This window comes from Hippocampus zosterae, chromosome 13 (assembly GCF_025434085.1).
Source record: "Hippocampus zosterae strain Florida chromosome 13, ASM2543408v3, whole genome shotgun sequence".
Lineage (NCBI taxonomy): Eukaryota > Metazoa > Chordata > Actinopteri > Syngnathiformes > Syngnathidae > Hippocampus > Hippocampus zosterae.
This window is the reverse complement of record NC_067463.1, coordinates 19,502,730-19,522,044: the sequence shown is the minus strand read 5'-3', so window position 1 is coordinate 19,522,044 and position 19,315 is coordinate 19,502,730. Positions and strand designations below refer to the sequence as shown.

The 19,315-nt window shown below is 42.9% G+C and overlaps 2 protein-coding genes and 1 long non-coding RNA gene across 3 annotated transcripts in view; 1 reads left to right on the top strand and 2 right to left on the bottom strand.

Moving 5' to 3' along the window:
* LOC127612661 (uncharacterized) overlaps positions 1–19,315 on the bottom strand; it is a 166,092-nt gene that overhangs the window by 20,849 nt on the left and 125,928 nt on the right. The window lies entirely within an intron of this gene.
* Positions 2,062–3,182, top strand: LOC127612619 (RIB43A-like with coiled-coils protein 2). The gene has a single exon (XM_052083355.1). It carries the CDS (start codon positions 2,062–2,064, stop codon positions 3,064–3,066), a length of 1,005 nt encoding a protein of 334 aa, XP_051939315.1. The 3' UTR covers positions 3,067–3,182.
* On the bottom strand, positions 4,379–17,904 carry LOC127612654 (coiled-coil domain-containing protein 40-like). The gene is made up of 18 exons (XM_052083405.1): positions 17,307–17,904; positions 17,124–17,217; positions 16,369–16,481; positions 16,015–16,098; positions 15,645–15,864; positions 13,766–13,923; positions 12,675–12,797; positions 10,401–10,522; positions 9,959–10,202; positions 9,700–9,882; positions 8,450–8,695; positions 7,236–7,449; positions 6,981–7,150; positions 6,802–6,893; positions 6,617–6,731; positions 6,165–6,353; positions 5,936–6,094; positions 4,379–4,988 (listed from the first exon to the last, which is right to left on the bottom strand). The coding sequence occupies exons 1-18, from the start codon at positions 17,481–17,483 to the stop codon at positions 4,728–4,730; spliced, it is 2,964 nt and encodes a 987-aa protein (XP_051939365.1). The 5' UTR covers positions 17,484–17,904; the 3' UTR covers positions 4,379–4,727.

Here is a 19,315-nt window from a genome sequence, read left to right as displayed (position 1 = left end):
AATAAACAGTAAGACGAATCAGTAATAAGTAATAAGGCGGTAGAAAGCACCAAGCAGTAAAACCAATAGCAAATCTAAGTCATGCTGAGTCAAACGCCAAAGAATACAAGTGAGTTTTGAGGAGGGCTTTAAAGATGGGCAGCGAGGAGGCTTGCCGAATGTTCAGTGGGAGGTCATTCCAGAGAGATGGACCAGCAACAGAAAAGGCTCGATCCCCTCTGAGCCTCAGTTTAGTTCTTGGTACGTCTAGCAAAGACTGGTCCACAGACCTGAGGCGCCGGGCAGGGGTGTAGGGGCGTATGAGCTCAGAGAGGTAAGGTGGCGCGAGATTATTCAGAGATTTGAAAACAAAGAGGAGGATCTTAAAAATAATTCTAAAATGAATGGGGAGCCAGTGAAGGGATGCCAAAGTAGGAGTTATATGCTCCCTCTTACGAGTACCAGTCAAGAGGCGAGCAGCGGCATTCTGTACCAGCTGAAGGCGCTTGATGGAGGACTGGCTGACTCCAAAGTACATGGCGTTGCAGTAATCGAGCCGGGATGTGACAAAGGCATGAATTACTGTCTCAAAGTGTTCATGTGAGAGGAGAGGTTTTATTTTGGCCAGCTGTCTTAGGTGAAAGAAGCTGGATTTAACAACGGCACCAATTTGCCGATCGAGTTTGAAATCACTGTCCAGTTTAAGTCCCAAGTTTGAGACCGTTGATTTCAGATAAGGAGATAGGGGGCCCATCATGGTCATCGCACATGATGGAACCATACAGAGTGTAGTGTGAAACTTGTGGCACAGACACAATTGTATATTATTCCTGTGATGTCATCCTTTATGCTTACTCTTGGTGATGTATGACTTTGAAAACTTTATGATCACACAACTTGTAAATATGTGAAGGATGAGTTCAGCCGGGTAGCGAGGCGCCGAGGGCTTTGTCGAAGGACGATGTCACCCCTTTAATTGACAGGGTGACATTGAATTCCCTTGATTTTGAAGGTGATGCGATGAGATGTGTTGAGGTTGTCGTTGATCAAGTAGATCGGATTAGTGAGTAGAAAAGCAAAAAAATTTTTTTTTTTTTTTAACCTGGCAGACTAGACAACGGTGTTGCCTACGGTGAGACAAAACCGGGTTATTAAGTACCAAAGAGGGCTTTTGTTTGTCAGCGGTGATGTTGGAAAAAAAACAACAAAAACTTGTCAGGCTGCACGATCAGACCCTAATGATTATAAGGCGCACCTTCAATGAATGGCCTATTTAAAAAGTGTTTTTATATATAGGGCGCACTGCATCATAAGGCAATAGAATAGAAGCTACAATTACTGGCTCCGGTCGCGCTGTGCATCCACTAGCTACGCTAAAAGGAATACAATACAATACAATACAATACAGCTTTATTGATGTAGATCCTTCACAACTGCTGCAGCTGTAACAATAAGAACTGGTCACAAACACGGACATGAAACATATAAATACAAATCACCTCCACAAGGAGCTAAATATCCTTCAAAGTCTTGCTTGTCTCCTACTTCCTTTGTTTAGTCTTAACGATGCTTTTGGTATTATCTTGATTTCATAATGGCTAATTCTGTTTGCGTGTGTGTTGGCGATTGCACATGTCAATTAATGTCAGGCAGTGAACCCATTTAGGTTACAATTGGTTTCTGTTAAGAATCACCACGAGATGGCACAGGGACACTAACAGGGAAACAACTCAATGGAGGGATATTAAGAGATTGGAACATCATAAAAAGGTGCATCAGATTACAAAGTGCACTGTCAGCTTTTGAGAAAATTGAATGCTTTTAGGTGCGCCTTATAGTGTGGAAAATACGTATATTGTTTTTAAAGTCCTTTGTCTGATTTCCAGCAAGACGCATATAAACAATCTCGGTTGTATAAAATCTTGGTGTGTGAATGTTTTTGTTTGTTTGTTTATGTGCGTTTTGTGTTTCAGGACACCAGCCATAACAGAAATCTCGTGGATTGTCGGTCAGTGTGCTGGTGAACCACTCTCAACAGGCTGATAATTTTAACACGGACTGCATATTGATTTGTCAGGCAAAATGTGGAATGGCTCGCAGTTTGAACTGGCAAGTGTAGAGAGACGTCGCAACAATGAGCGAGAAAGAAAAGAGCGAATTTTTAACGACAAACTCAGAACCATTGGTATCGATAAAGAAGGCCTTGAAAAGCAGCTGGATGACAAGAAGAAATGGAAAGATGCTGAAAAACTGGAACAGGACACCTTTGAGGCCCAATTCCTGCATGATAGCAAGCAAGCGTACCTTCTCCATGTCAAAGAAGAAAAGGAGAAACAAGCAATGGAGAGGACCAATTTTCTGGAACAGTATGAGCGTGCCATTCAGGAGAGGTTGAACCGGGATGACTCCGAGGAAGCAGTGGAACACATGATGCCTCCTGGAATGGCCGGGGAGGACCCGGGCAGTGAAAGCCGAGTATACAGACAGAAAGAGCAATTGAGAGAGTGGCTGCTCCAGCAACAGACAGAGCAAGCCGTGGAGAAAGAAAGACAGAGAATGGAAAAGTTGGCCGACGACCAATTCAGAGTACATATCGACAATGTAGCTCTGGGACTGGAAACGGCCGAGATGGAGAAGAGGAAAAAAAATGCGGTCGAAATGAACGAGTTCAATCAGGCCATGGCTGAAGAGAGGCAACGGTACGAACGGGAACTCAAAGACGATCCGAGAGAGATACGGCCGAGTCAGGTGGGGGTACCGGGTATTTTTCACAGCTACGACAGGAGGCCGCGTCCGGAGAGTTCGCAGCAGATGAAAAAGTTCTGGAACCTTCAAGTTGAGGAGAAAATGATGACCAAGTTGGAGGGGATCCGAGAGAAGCAACAATATGCTCGGTGGTGCTCGAACGCGGCACGTACGGCTATGATCCTACAGAGGCAGCAGGAACGACAGAAGAAGGAGCTGCGGCAAGAGCTGGACCACAACAACAGCACCACCGCTGAATATGACAGACGCAACAGACCTGACATCAAAAGAGGACGCATCGATGAAAGTTTCTTCGCCAAATTTAACACCTGCAGTCGCTGAAAGAACACTTGTGACTTTAAGACATGTTGACACACTGCAATCAACAATATGTATCATTGTTGGCCATTAATGTTAACAACCTCAACCTGAACCTTAGTAAAGACGACAAATGTGAACCCTCAGGCCTTGATCAATTTTACTACCTTTTTACCTTGTTTGTTTTTTAACCAACACTACTTGTCATCCATCCATTTTCTAATCTCGTTATCCTCACTAGGATCACGGGTTTGCTGGAGCCTATCGCAGCCGTCATCAGGCAGTCGGCGGGGTACACCCTGCAGAGGTTGCCAGCCAATCGCAGGGCACACAGAGACAAACAACCATTCACGCTCACACCTCGGGACAATTTCGGGTGTTCAATCTGCCTGCCATGCATGTTTTTGGAATGGGGGAGGAAACCGGAGTACCCAGAGAAAACCCACACAGGCATTGGGGAACATGCAAACTCCCCACAGGAAGGCCGGAGCTGGAATTGAACCCGGTACCTCGGCACTGTGAAGCCGACGTGCTTACTGTCGACTACCGCGATGCCCCACGACTTGCCATTTCTTTAAAATTATCCCCCCAATCCCTATATTCCTTTTCTACACCACTTGGCCTTTTTTATTCGATTAAGTTTATAATTTTTTATTTAATTTGATGGAGAGGCACGGTTTGAGATGACCAGCAGTAGTCCAAGATATCTAGTTGGTGGTTACATGCAGAAGAGTATAGACAGACCAGAAATAACAGCAACTGAAGGACAACAAGGAAAAACAATGCTACAGCGAAACTCCTCTACAATGAACCCTACATTGGCGAAAATACCCCCTAGTGTGAAAAAAAATCTTCATGCATTAACACCATTGCCACTCTCCTGCCACCCATACAACGAAAACCCCCCCTGTTGCGGTATACGAAATATTTTTCTCTGCTCTTGCCTCGCGATGAGATTCACTACAACAAAGTCTAATCCAACAGCGACCTCGGCTGCTTCGTTGGGAAACGGCAACAGCAACCACCACACTGGTTTACGCATGCGCAGTAGTCCAGGAAGTATTTGTTATTGTTCGTTTCCGACGCAGCAAGAACGTTGCATTGCTAATATGGCTACAAAACGGACCTTTGGATGTCAAGCAGCTACGGCAGGAAGAGCTCTGACGCTGGAAGAGAGGGTAAAAGTAATCAAAATGAAAGAGGCAGCAAGCAAAACAAAAGACATTATCCATGAAATGTAAGCGAAAGTGAATGCTGATTGTAAATTCTGCAATTTCTTTCCCTTTTTTCTCTTTCTACACTGACTATATGAAGTGTCAAATACAGTAAGTGTATGCTTTCGTTGCTGTATGATTTCATTGTAGAGGAGTTTCACTGTATACCCGCTACAATTACTTGCATCACTGATGGCGAAGGGGGTTAGTTGCCTGACTTGAGCAGGCGGTGTGGGTTCACTTCCCACTCATTGTTGACAGTGCCTGTAGGCGAGCATGAATGGGGTGCCTTTCTCTTTATGTGCACATGTGACTGACTGACAACCAGTCCAGGGTGTCCCTTGCCTTTCGCCAAAAGACATCTTGCCCTGCTCATGAACGTATTACCGTTACACCACTGCCTCCACGTAATCCATCAGGCCTAAATAGGGAGCTCTGAGTTTCAAAGGTCATTATACTTTTTGCATATCACTAACTTGTTGCTTCCTGTTCTTGGAGACTGTGTGCGCCTGCTTCCAAAGGCAGTAACAGAGCACAGAGAGCTTCTCTGTGAATGGGGAACTCCTCACACACACGGTGGATAATGGTGCCGATAGCAAGCAAGCGCTCGTTTAGGTTCCGTGTCGCGGCTTCCACTGTTTGACTCGTTGAGGATGACGGTCGATATTTCCCATCAGTCACCTCTTGGAGTTTCTTAGCCCTGCTCTGGAATTCCATGAGGTAAGCTTGGTCCTAAAAAGGAAGTAGAAAAGATGAGTGGAAAACTGCGACTGTGATGCTTTCACCGGTTAACCCTTGTGTGCTCCAAATTAAAAAGGCCTTAAGTTACGCATTTTACAATTTTTGTAATGATGTATTTTGTGTTACAAAAAACATTCTTTTTTTTTCTTCAAACACTCAAAATGTTCAGAGGCATCTGTGCTATCCATACATTTATAGTTCTTTGGGATTTTTTAGTCTTTATTTTTTGTAAAAGGAAAAAAAAATTGTGTCTGGAGGTCCCAACCAAGCCCTACTAACAATCCCGACCGGACGTGTTCATGTAAAATGCATTGGTTTGAAGCCTCCTGCAAAAAGGCAAACAGATTTGCGATCCTCTGGCACCACCTAAAAGTTGCACAATTGTAATGACCTCAACCCAACAATGTGGCATGCATACGTTTGTCCAAGCGAAAACAAAGCGATTGACGTAAAAATCGCGTGAAATGCATGTTTACACATTAGGTTTACGATGCATTCAAAAATATGAATTATAATGGGTCTCTGGTGCAAAATATGTAAATTGTGAAGATTAAGGTATCAAAACGTTTTTGTATTATTGCTGCAATGCCTGAGAATTATCAGCCGGTGACGTCATGAAATTGAGGCCATTTTAGAACCCCTCCATAAGTTTCAGCTCTCTCGTGTTTTTCTGAATGCCTTTGCCTTTGATTCAAAGACATCATTTTACATTTATCGCAAGCGGTGCACTACGAGGGTTAAAAAAATTTGCCTTAGTTGGTGCTCAAGTTCATGCTCATATCATGCTATGCTAAAAAAAATATATACGCAGTGTTTATTATTTTGCTATGTCACATAGTTTGCATTTGAAAAATTTCCAAGGCACATATTGTTGAGATTTGTTTGGGCTTGGGACAAACAATGGCATGGTATATGCGTTACTTTATGTGACAACATACCCTGTTTTTGGCATTCTGGATTTTCTCCAGATCAGTCTCAAGGTCACGACTGGTGCCAGACAGGTTCATCAGCTGCTGCTTCTGATGTGCAACAATGTTGCTCAGATTCAACTGGCTGTCTTGCAGTTCTTTGAGCTCCTGGTCCCACTCTTTGACCATCTTAAAAACATACATTTTGAGGTTATTACACAACAAATAATGTATACAGACAAAAGACAAAAACTATCACCTTTTGTGTTTCTTTTATTTTGCGCCGCAAGCCATCATTGATGAGATTTAGCGTTCCCTTCGTAATGAGCTTTTTGGTGCTTCGAGCCAGGGCATCACTGCGCTCGATGATGTTTCCCCTCCTTTCCACGACTAGGACACTCTCCTTCACTAGCTGCTCCCGCTGCTTCATCAGCTGATTGAGCTGCCGCTGTTTAGCACATTAAAAAAAAAAACACATTTAAGGTGCAAGAAACTACATGACCATAAATGACAATAACAAAGCATTAATAGGTTAGCAACACTTATTGTTGACTGATGACACCAGAACCCACACCTTCTTTTATCATTGTATCATTTTATATTGATATAAAATCAATATAATGTCAGAATTATAGCGGTTCAGATTTTCCAGGGAATCACTGCCAAGATGTAATGAGCACCACTCATGCACGTTTTTTCAGGAGAACGTACCTCCATCCGGTGAATGTTATCTTTGCTTATCTGGATGTCTCCATGACCCTCTTCCACAACTAAACGCGTCTCTTTCATAAGCTGAGCCTTCTTTTCCCACAGCATGATCTGTCGCCTGTCATAAAACACACACGGATGTTTGCATACATTTGGTGAATAAAATTCCTATTGAGCAAACGACTGACTCAGCCTCCACCAAACTGCTGAGGAGTTGCTCTTTTTCCCCCCGGGTCTTCTCCAGTTTACACTCCATCTCGATAGTTTCCCGCTCTGCCAACTAATCATATAACATTACAGACGGAGCATTAAAACCACTTGAAGGATGAAAAAGGATTTGTGTCAGACAGAAAGGATATGCCCATGCCTTGAGTTTGTGAAGGAAGTCAGTCTCGATCGTAGCGTTCTCCTGCTCCAAAGCGTCGCGCAGCTGCGTGTTTTTGCTCACAAGCGTGTTGAGCTTCAGCAGGTCTCTTTGAAGCATCTTATTGCTCTTCTCCACCTCATTCTCCTCACGTTGGGCAATTTCAAGATGGCCTGGTCGCGGTTTCGGTGAATATCAGCATTCATGATTTACATTTTGCAAATGACAAATCATAAAACAAAAAAACATGTAACATACGCTCCAGATAAATCTTCTTTTGACAGGTCACAGTGTACTTTGCTTGAAGCTTGTTGTACACCTTGTTGTATGCCTGAATCTCCAGGGTCAGTCCCACGAGTGTTTCCTGAAGCTTGAGCCACAGCTGCTGATCATTCTTGATTTTTTCGGCTAATTCCTCAGTTTGAGTCTTTATTGCCTCAACTTTGATTTGCAGAGGACTGAGGTCTTCATGCTGTGAAAACAAGCACGCGCACGCGCACGCGCACGCGCACAGACACACACACACACGCACTTTGGACTATTTGGCAAAGAACATTCTAAAGGGGTGTCACGCGAATTTTCAATCGCCATTATATTCATACGAGTGACATCAACGACTATATACTGTTTATTTTTCAACAACAACTTCTATAAATACTGTTGACTTGACTTGACTATTTGAAATGAACCTTTACACAGATCTGATAGGCAGGTTCGAATTACAATTAAATAATTAAAATAAGTATTTAAATTATACAATAATAATAATGATTATAATAATTAATATAATAAATCAATAAATAACTTATTCATTCATCTTCCGAGCCGCTTGATCCTCACTAGGGTCGCGGGGGGTGCTGGAGCCTATCCCAGCTGTCTTCGGGCAGTAGGCGGGGGACACCCTGAATCGACTGCCAGCCAATCGCAGGGCACACAGAAACGAACAACCATTCGCACTCACACTCACACTCACACTCACACCTAGGGACAATTTAGTGTGTTCAATCAGCCTGCCACGCATGTTTTTGGAATGTGGGAGGAAACCGGAGCACCCGGAGAAAACCCACGCAAGCCCGGGGAGAACATGCAAACTCCACACAGGGAGGCCGGAGCTGGAATCGAACCCGGTACCCCTGCACTGTGAAGCCGACGTGCTAACCACTGGACTAACGGGCCGCCCTAATATAATAATAATTTAATTATTACAATTAGTGTCAATTATACACGGTCGATGGATTATAATCAATGACAACATCCGCAAACAAAGACATTACAGCAAACACAATCTCATTCATGTGTGTGTGAAGAAAGCAATGCATTAAAATGCTTGTTGTGTCTGTTAAAAATGAAGGTACAGAGTTCTTGGATGACATACAATGATGTGGTGAGCCAGACCTGGACCCAGGACCTTGAATCTGACACAGATGTTCCAAATCCTCACAATATATGCTCAACAATCAAGGATTCCTTACCCCAGTGCGAGCTGCAATGAGATCCTTTTTTTTGTTGTAGTTAGCGATAGCAGTCTGTTTCTGTGTGATGAGTGCATCACTGGAGGAACTATCAGCCTGATTTGATTCGACCAACTTGTTGTACTTTGCGATTTCTTCATCGAGCTCCTTCTGAGATCGGGCCAAGTTTTCCAGTTTCTCGTCAATCACTTTACTTTCCACCTTGGCGGCCATTACTTGACTCTCTAAATGCCACAACTGATAGACCTAATAGGACAGAAGGGATTGTTATGTCATATTGGTCTGCATCTATAATGTCAGCATATAATGTTCATTTAAAAGTAGAGGGTGATGAATTTAAAGAACAATATACGAGCAGGGAAACAGTATCAAATATCAACCCATGCTAACATACCGATACGCTATTTTCAAACTGGATGTCAAATTTGACGTTCTATGGGTGCCTCCTGTGGGCCTGTTAAAAGTGTGAAATCATATAAAGTACAGTAAATGGATAATTGGCTAGCCTGCTCCCTGACTATTGTCTCTATTTGCCTGCGTGGGCTTTCCAAAATATTATATATATATATATATATATATATATATATATATATATATATATATTGCGCGTCGTCCCGCACGCGGTCTGTCCTTCCGTCTGTCCCTTTTCAAAACGTACCTACTTCACCGCGCCGCTGCGCGCCGCCACTGCGCCGCTCAGGCAGTGGCTCACTACGATCGCGCGGGCATCTTAGCGAAAAAATGTTGTCTACCCACAACCCACAAGCATTGCAATGAAATTGTTAGTTATTTAGTAGAGCTAAACATCTCTTTATTTTCGCGATAAGCAATGAAGATGAACAAAAAGTTGAACCAAGCAACAACACTTTTGTGGGCCGAAGGCCCACCTTACCAGCTAGTATATATATAATACAGAATGTAAATAGAATTTTTAGATTTTTTTTGTTTTACCCTGTCGGACTGCATTTTACGATTATCTTTTCAATCCAACTCATTTTTGGATGATTAATTTTAGAGCCAGAAGTTGAGGAAAAAGATTCGCGAAGCATTTGGCAGTGAAATCCATTTCCATCAATACATAAAATGATACAGCCTGAATCTGTTCCAGGGGTCTTGGGTTTGACACCGTGGTCCAGATTTGATTCAGCCTTTTTAACCGGTCGTATTTTTGAAATGAAAATTGTGAACCTGAACATCGAAATGTAACCATGATAGCCCGAATAGCACAGATCCTTCTTTTAAAAGTTTACCTTCTCCTTTTTGAGGGAGGCTTTCTGGTTGGTAAGTCGCTGATAATACTGAGCAGCCTTGTTGTCCATGAACGTCTGTAGCATTTGAGTCATGATGCTGTTCTCCAACTGCAAGTGCTTATCTTTGTTTTTCTCCAACTTTCGTCTCTGATCAGCGACCTCAGCTTGAAGAGTATTGTCCTCCTAAAGAAAGAGAGAAAAGACATTCATTCTGTGGCCAATCAAGTCACAGCTACCTCATTAGAAGTCTTCTGTCAACCTTAGTGAGTTCTGCAAGTGTCCGCTCAGTCTGCCCCAGAGCACGGAGGTAGATGCTGTACTCGGCCAGCAGAATTTCATGCTGGCTCTGCTTCTGACTGATCATCTTCTTGGAGACGTCGCAGTCCATATCGGTGCAGTTAAGCAGCATGGTCAAAGTTTCACTTTCCTCCTGTAGCTCAGAGATGGATTTTTTCATACCCTTAATTTCGCTGTCCAGCACGATCACCTGGTGCTCAGCCATGCTGTGGAAAAAAAAGAAAGTACGGGGAACTGAATGAGAAAAAAATGATGCACGGCTTCACTTTCGTGTTTTGTGAATTTTATTCCTTTTTCACTGCAGAGGAGAGCATCGGTCGCATTTTGCTACGACTGAATGTTTTATTTTAATTCCCACTTGAAGGGAATTCCACATGAATACAATGTTGGAAGTCAGTTCTGACCGAAGAGCCTCCTGCATTGCTCTGAAGTCTTCATCTCGCCTCCTCAAATCCACCAGGCTCCTGTTCCAATGCTGTAAAAGCTGTTTCTGTGACATCGCCAGAGACACCATTTGCATTTCCGCCTGTAGAAGAACGTAAACACACAAGCACGCACGAAATGATACAACAATGCCCCACGGGTTGGGTGCATTTTCACCGTTTCAAAGATGAATCTCAGAGTTTTCTCTGATCTACAATATTAATGACGGATAGTGAAACATGTTGGTGAAAAAAAATGGCTGATCAAATTAAAATCTTCAACAAATCTTTTGTGAGACATCAGCACATCAATTGGAACACAGGGATCCCTCGCTATATCGCGCTTCATTTATCGCGGTTTTACTACATCACGTTTTTTTTCCACAAAGTACTGTATTCAGAAAGAAATGCCAAATGACTCAGGGGGTTTTGTACATGACTGTATGCATGACTGGTTCCAGCGCGGCGTCGAGCAGTGACAGCCAGAGTGGATCTATCCCGTGAGCTGATTGGATGCGCATCTTCGCAGCCCTACCCAGCATCTTCCCTTGTGTCTTGTCCCGCTGTTGACTCTGATCAGTGTCTCATCACGCTGTTGACTATCTGATTGTTCGTCTGCCTCTCTCAGTTAGAAAAGTTAGAAATATAAAATCAAGAAGATAGCACAATGTCTTTGCATGCCAGTAATAATGTAACATTCTCCTGCACCATCACACTCAGCACCGGTTCTCCTCAAGGATGTGTACTGAGCCCCCTGTTGTTCACGCTCTAGTCTACACATTTGACTGCTCTCCGACTCTTATTAGCTATCCAGTTTGCGGAAAGTTTTTAACATGATAACAATCAAACCATTCTAGGAAATGTTCATTGACTCGAGCCACAACTAATTCACTCTGAGCATGGAAATTGCCAGAATCGGACTGAGTAAGAATCGCTTCCTTGTTTTTCAAAGTCTCGTAGATTTGAGTCTTTACGACTCCAGGCGTCTCCTGAATGTTACGTACTTTGTTACTGTTAATCAGATACATATCACTTTCCCTTCCGTGGTCATTACTCTCTCCCTCTTTCTTTGTCTTCCCCTCCCTCCCTGTGCTCTGCAACTTGAAGTAACTCTGCCACCTGGTGTTGAAATACCTGTCATTACAAGTCCAAACGAAATGAATGCAATCAAACCATAATTGTGCACCAATCTTCGGGGGGCCGGATTAAAAAGACCAACGGGCCGGATCCGGCCCGCGGGCCATGGTTTGCCCACCACTGGTATAAGGTTTTATAATCGAAGATTTCAATGAATATGTGTACTGTTGTGGTCTTTGTCTCAAATATGTCAAGTATAAATCCTGTTTTCATATTTTAAGCATGCTGGTACCCGCATACACTTACAAAAAATTCCTAGAGGTGGAGTCAACCCTCCTTTACGGTTTTTCACTGACTTTCTCGGTCCCCATAAAACGCGATAAGTGAGGGAAAACTATAGACCAGGGGTGGCCAACCAGCGGCTCGCGAGCCACATGCGACTCTTTGGATGGTTCGATGCGGCTCCCGGGCTTTCACATGACAAACGTTGAGAATGCCTCGGCGGTGGCGATGCCATTCAAACAAAGGCGCTAAATACACAGAACGAATCCTATTACTTGATTGACATAGAGGGCAACCAATCAGATGACTGCATAATTGCCCATGCGCAAACAACGACGCTAAGCTAGTCATCAAATTACCTCAGATTTTCAGGCAGCGGTGCCCAATATGTCGATCGCAATCGACCAGGAGCCAGTGAACTGGTCCCAAGACGACCGCAAGGGATGGGAAGAGGAAATGGGTGGGAAAAAAAGATTATTTTTGTTTGTGTCTTTAACTTTCGTTCATTTTCGGCCCGTTCGGACTGTTGCTCTTGTTGCGTGCGTGCATTCATATGTGAGTGTACCCACGTGCATGAGAGAGCGCGTGTGGGTGTGTATGTATGCTAGCACGTTCGCGATCGGGTCGATTGTGGGAAGTTGGTCGCTTTAAAAGTCTTTCTTTGGGCAAAAAAGGCTGTGTGTTTGCGAGCGCGCACGAGGAAGGGTATGATGTGACTCTTTGCAGTAACACAGTAGAACAAAATTGGTTCTTCGTCTCTGACTGGTTGGCCACCTCTGATATAGACAAAGGGCTCCAATGTCTCAACAAAGAATAATGTTTGTTTTCACTGCAACTTGGGGGGGGGGAATGCATTTCCTTCACAGTCCAACTGACAGTATGTTGTGCTGTACGTGCCTCAGAAAGAGCCTCCTTGGTTGCCGCCGTTGTCTCTGCCTGGGCTTTGGTCTGGACCTCATACATATCCTTCTGTTGTGTCACTCGCTCCAAGCCCTTTGTGAGGTGATCCACATAAATGTCCTGTTGGTGCGGTCATAAATGGAAATTAGTCAACACTGATCATGGATTCTTCACAGTGCTGTGAAATCGTCATGTTGCCACTGTTCCCGGTTTTATTCATTTGAGGATAAGGGCGCTGACAGTAGTTTGCTCAAGCCCCAGAGTCTTGGAATTGACTTTGAAACCTTTTCCAAACTGATAAGATTGAATCACTTTTTTTTCCTAATTTCTTCTTGAACTTATTCAGCATGATGTGTTTGTTTCTTGAGATCTTGTAGCCTCCTTCACTTCGTCTGACAGATTCTATTGAGGTGATTTCTTGATTCAACAAATGTGGTGCTAGGGTGTCAAACTCAGTGAAATTGAACTCTGCTTTCCCAAAACTGTCGTTAGTCACAGTTACTTTGTGATTTAACTAACATCCATCCATTTTCCGAACCGCTTAATCCTCACCAGGGTCGCGGGGGTGCTGGAGCCTATCCCAGCCGTCTTCGGGCAATAGGCGGGGGACACCCTGAATCGGTTGCCAGCCAATCGCAGGGCACACAGAGACGAACAACCATCCACACTCACATTCACACCTAGGGACAATTTAGAGCGTCCAATCAGCCTGCCACGCATGTTTTTGGAATGTGGGAGGAAACCGGAGCACCCGGAGAAAACCCACGCAGGCCCGGGGAGAACATGCAAACTCCACACAGGGAGGCCGGAGCTGGAATCGAACCCGGTCCCTCTGCACTGTGAAGCAGACGTGCTAACCACTGGACAACCGGGCTGCCCGTGATTTAACAATAGGGGCAATTAATTTTTCCACATAGAGACAAATTTAATTTAATTGTTATTCCCCGTTGGTCAATGAAATCATCATTGGTTGTCTCTGTGTGATATTAAATTGGTTTGATGAACTGAAATCTGTGAATAATAAATATGTAAAGAACACAGAAATCAGGAAAATACTTTTTCACGGCACTGTATACTGTGTCATTCACCTGTTTGAGTTTCTGCTCTTCGACGTGGGACTTCTGAGCTGCTGTTTTGCGTGTGACATTCTTCATGGCTTTGACATTAGAATGCAGATCTTCACCAACTTCTTGTGTGAAGTTGAGGTGTGAGTTCAGTTTGTCCAGCTCTGTTTGTAGGTTGGATACTATGGATAGGAAAAATCCACATTAAGGTGATTTGTACATTGGCAGCAAGGTGACGGGCTGGTGAGAACGTATGTTTCATAACAAAGATTCTGGGTTAAAATCTTGGTGTTTTTTTAAATTTGAAAAAAAAAATGAATTATTTATTAAGAATTATTATTACAGTGGTACCTCTACTTACAAAAATAATTGGTTCTGGAAGACAATTTCTAACTAGAACATTTTGTAAGTAGAGACGCAATTTCCATGTAAATGCGCTAATCCGTTCCAAGCCCGCTGAACATTCAGACATAAATGTTTTCTAAAGCATACAAATGCATACAAATATGTAACAAATACATGTTACAATTAGATTATTTCACAATAAATGAGAGTTGTGCATAATGTAAAAAACAAAGAATAGAGTAAAGAATAAAACATTGTTTTTTTGCCCTCTTTAGTCCATGCTCTCTCACTCAGGAGTGGTTTTTGGAGTGGCGTTTTGTCAAGAACTGATCCAAGGCTTTTAACAATCCTTTGAATATGCCTTGGGCAAACATCAGCATAGTGAGTGATCGTCCGACTGGTGAACACTTTTTCTGGGTGATTCACATTTACGTAAAACTATCGGAAAGTTTCGAATGATGCGGACGCAGCATTGACACATATCTATCCATCTTCACACATAGACAGATACGGAAGTGGTCCCTCCTAGCCGATGGGATGCCAGGATGATTCTCGGTAATAGCCGATGGCAGAGCAGCTGCGAGTAGCAGCCCACGCCCATGTTTAGATCGAGACAGAGCAGATATTGCATCTTTTTCGACTTTTGTCTATTCAGGGAGCACAGACTGAACAGGTAAACCATCCTAAGAAGCGGGGAAACCATTAAACACTGGCCAGTCCTTCCAAAACTAATCCAAGGCCATTTGCAAGTAAGCACTCCAAGCACCTCTAGTTCAAGATAGTGACGAATACTGTACATCAGGCTTGTCCAAAGTCCGGCCCGGGGGCCAAATCCGGGCCGCGGTCGAATTTCATCCGGCCCTCGGCCCCTGTCATAAAATCAGTGCCGTCTGGCCCGCAGGTTGGGAGCAACGGAACACGTGTTGCATTGACTGAGGTCTCGTAGACTGGTGAGTGATGTTTCATAGAGTACTGCTTCCCTCTAGTGGCTAAATGAGTAATAGCATTCACTAAATGTGTAATAGCATTTAGACACTAGAGGGCATCACTCACGAGTTAACAAGACATCACTCCGTGTTTATATTGACTGATATGTCATATTTCAAATGATCCTTGCAGTTGTGGATATGTGTATTGCTTGTTCATTTCCCTGTTGTTCGAGTCAAAGGTTTTGTGACTATTGAAAAGTCATGGTGATACATTTTATGTTTCAAATCAATCAATTTGCACTCAGGAGACTTCTGTTTAAGAAAAAGTCAAGTGAATAAGCAGTTGCATGTGATATACCCGTTTCAAATGAACCAAAAGAAATTCTTAAGATTGTTGAAATTAAAATAAAAATGGAAATGTGAAACAGACTGGCTTACTAAAATTTGTTGAACAATATTGTTGTTGTCAGGCAAGGTCGGCCCCCCGACATTTTACCACATAAAATCTGGCCCCCTTGGCAAAAAGTTTGGACACCCCTGCTGTACATCAAAACAACTCCATGCAAGATGAGGTCAGGGTTTATCAAGTCATGAGGAAAATAAATCTCGGAGTGATCCGAGCATCTCACCGTTGGCCCTCTCCTTGTTGCACTGGCTGGTGGTGCTGGACTGGCAAGATCTTACCACTTCAAGTTCCTCTTGCACCTGTCGACGTTTGCCTTCAGCCAAGATCTTGGTTTGCTGTTGGCCATCTAGTCTTGCCTGGAGTCGTTTGAGCCTCTCCTGTTCCCTGAACAACTGCACGTATATTTCTTCTGTTTGGCTCACCTCTGCCTTCTCAATTCCCAACTGCACAAGGAGCAGAAAGCACCCACACGCACACATACACACACAAAAGCCTATAAATATAAAATGATTGATCAGGGAAATGTTAACAGTAAGTGCATGTGACGCACACACTTCTTTGTGCGTCCCCATGAAAAATGAAGCTAATCTAACCTCTTCCCTTAGATCCAGTGTGAGCCTCTCCAGTTCCTTGATGAGTTGATTCTTCAGCGCAGCTTGCTTCTTTGCAGCCAGAGGCTGTCAACATGTCCAACATGAAATCTGAATCATTCTGTTCACATTTGCAAGAAATCCAGGAGCAAACTTGTCTCTTGAGAGCAGTGATTTCTAAACAGCAACATTTAACTACACAAATTTTGAAAACAGAGCTCCAGAGCGTCAAAATGTTTGTTTTCCAGAATGTACAACCATCATACATTCTCTAAATTGAACAGAATTGGATTTTAAACGACATCGACCATGAAATGAATATACAGTATTTTCAGAAATATTAAAGGTACTACAAACATGTTCAGAATCAAGAACAATCAGTTCATCTTCATCCTCCATCAGTGGGTCTTCGTCCTCCGATGAGTTTACAAAGTGACTTGGTGACCCAACCCGGGAAGTATTGTCCTGTTCTGAAAAACAGATAAAAGTCATAATACCACATTTAAAAAAATAAATACAATACTGTCATGAATAGTTATGCAAAAATTTAATTATGCTTATTAGTAATACTAAATTAGTATGCTTGTATACCATGCTCCATTTTAAAGTAGCTCACGCTAGATCAGTGAGTCTTTAACCTGGGTTTGATCGAACCCTAGTGGTTAGGGTCAGGGGTTCGACGGAGCCTCTGCCATAGAGGGTAGGACAGAGCCAACTCAAGATGTCAATTAGTAATGACACGCCTGCTTGGCCATCACTGGCTGCAGATGATCACATTGTATTGCTTGTCCAATCGATGCTGTGGGAAATTTAGTTCGCGTAGTAGTCAATGTGTGACTGACGTACTAGCACCATTTAAAACATGAATTTTAATTTACTTTTTTCTGTTTTTAATGAATGCAGGGTTTTTTTTTCCATATCTTGAATTTGAAAACATTTATTTTTCACTAATGAAGGGTTCAGTCAACGTGCATAATAACTAGTTGGGTTCAGTACCTCTAAGAAGGTTAAGAAACACTACACTAGATCTTTATTGAATTTGTCGTTTTTATACTACATTGTTTTTCTTTGCAATACATCTTAGAATACAGTATATGAGACATAAGACAGACCAAGACCAGTAAGTCCAGTTGCAGCAGGGTCTCCATCAGCACCAGTGTTGTCGGCCTGAGACCGTTGGCCCACATCAACGGGTTCTGATCCTGGCTGATGTGAGAACAATGACAGTGATTTGAATGGAATTATTTAAATTGAATACATCGTCTTCAAACTGGTTGTCGGCTCTACACATTTACCCGTGGAGGGGACATATTTGCTCCAGCGTCGGCCTCCTCTTGTTCACTGTCAACAAGCAGCTCGTTTTGCTTCTCTTCTGCCTCCACCCACCCCTCCCCGACTGCGAATTGCTCTTCGGCTCTCTCCATCCAGACTAATAGTTGGCAATAAAACCACAACATTAGGTACGATAACATGCAATCGTTCGTTTGACGCGGACAATTAATAACGACCGGCTCGTAAAACTAACAAGTGAAATTTGAGAAACTATGAACAAAACTACTTAACGTCGTTTTAATGACGCAAAATTTATACCAGCGTTGAGCAAACCGACATGTGTATTTAGTATTAATTGACGACTTACCCAGAGTCACTAGCGTTGCACTTCCAGAGCTTTGCCGCGGACCGCAAAGTGGTGCTTGGCAACCCTAAACTTCCGCTGAAGGAAGACCGAATCTAATGTCATACGGAAATGTATTCTAACACAATTCAAAATTCTGCCTCCATAGTCCACACGGAAAAACGAAGTGAAGCCAGGCGCCACCATGATTGTTCCGACTTTGCATTACGTTATGCTTTGTATGTTGTGCTTTGGTCGCCTTCAAAATAAAAGCGCAACAAATAAATGCGGTTAAGGGTAAAGTATGAGCCTTAATGGAGACTTCTTACTTTTTCTTTTCTGATTGATATAAAAATGATTTAGTAGATATAAACACATAACGGGGTAGGACTAGATAAGTTTTTTACTTCATCCTACTCCCTTGAACATAATAACTGTGTTGAATGAAGACTGATTTCTTTCTTTTTACTTTTTTTATCTACCTTATTTTCTGTCAAATTATTATACTGTATGTTTTATGTTCAATAAACAAACAAACAAAAAAAACAACATGTATAGTGGCACCCATGATTTGGATTTGAAATAATATGATCAAATAATCTCTCTGTTGTCAGCGAACACATTCACCTATTGGGTGAATGCGAACTGTATCAGGAATAAAGATTGTATCCAGACTTTGAAAATTAAGTAAAATTAAAATTTGCATAAGGAGCCCAGGTGGTCTTGTGCAGAGTGCAGAGGTCTTGGGTTCAATTTCCTCCCACATTCCAAAGACATGCATGGCAGACTGATTGAACACTCTAAATCATAGGTGTCAAACTCAGGTCCTGGAGGCCCACTGTCCTGCATGTTTTCCAAGTCTCCGTGTTCAACAGGGAGACTGCGATTGGCTGGCAACCGGTTCAGGGTGTCCCCCGCCTACTGCCCGAAGACAGCTGGGGTAGGCTCCAGCACCCCCCGCTACCCTCGTGAGGATAAGCGGATCGGAAAATGAATGAATGAATGAATAAATCTGCCTAGATGCCAGAATTAAAAAAAATAAAATAATAATTCATCTTTTGTTGTCAAAGGAGCAGACCAGTTCTGGGGGACACTAGACCACCCCTGGACTCCTTCCAAAGTACTTGAATTTATGACAGAAGCACGCAAAAAAGCAGGGTGAGGGCTCAAATGCAATTCAACCAAGCAGGCAAGTTTTACAAACAAAAGAGCTCGCCATAATGATAAATACAACAAAACACAATGTGGCAAAAGGTCTACAGTTCAAGTCCCCTCCTCATCACTCTCATGACCCATGACTGCATTCCAGCATCCAGCTTCAAAAACCTCCTCATTAAATTTGCGGATGACCTACAGTAAATCTGGTGGGACTCATCAAAAACGATGACGAGACACTCTCCAGGAGTGATTAAGCGGGCTGGCCACATGATACACTTTTGACATGAAGTGTTTCGTCCAGCATGATGCTATAGAGCTAGATCCGAGCATTGGCTCAACTCTTATGCTATCGATACGTGTTTGCAAACGTTGTGACACAAGGAACCCAAATGGTAAATGAAGAGCCGAAAAAAAAATGTTTTCAATTCTCTTAACCCACAATGGGAATATTTTGCTTCTCCAAATACTGTATGTTGCTGTTGGCACTAAAACCTTCCTGGGTTAGTCCCTCAATGTCACTTCAGTCCCATC

Bases quoted from the DNA above. Each gene is read 5' to 3' on its own strand.
- LOC127612654 (XM_052083405.1), bottom strand. From the start codon at position 17,483: ATGTTATCGTACCTAATGTTGTGGTTTTATTGCCAACTATTAGTCTGG. The intron at 17,218-17,306 runs GTAAATGTGTAG...TTCTCACATCAG, and splicing joins CAAATATGTCCCCTCCACGG to CCAGGATCAGAACCCGTTGA. The intron at 9,883-9,958 runs GTTGACAGAAGA...CTCTTTCTTTAG, and splicing joins CACTTGCAGAACTCACTAAG to GAGGACAATACTCTTCAAGC.
- LOC127612619 (XM_052083355.1), top strand. From the start codon at position 2,062: ATGTGGAATGGCTCGCAGTTTGAACTGGCAAGTGTAGAGAGACGTCGC.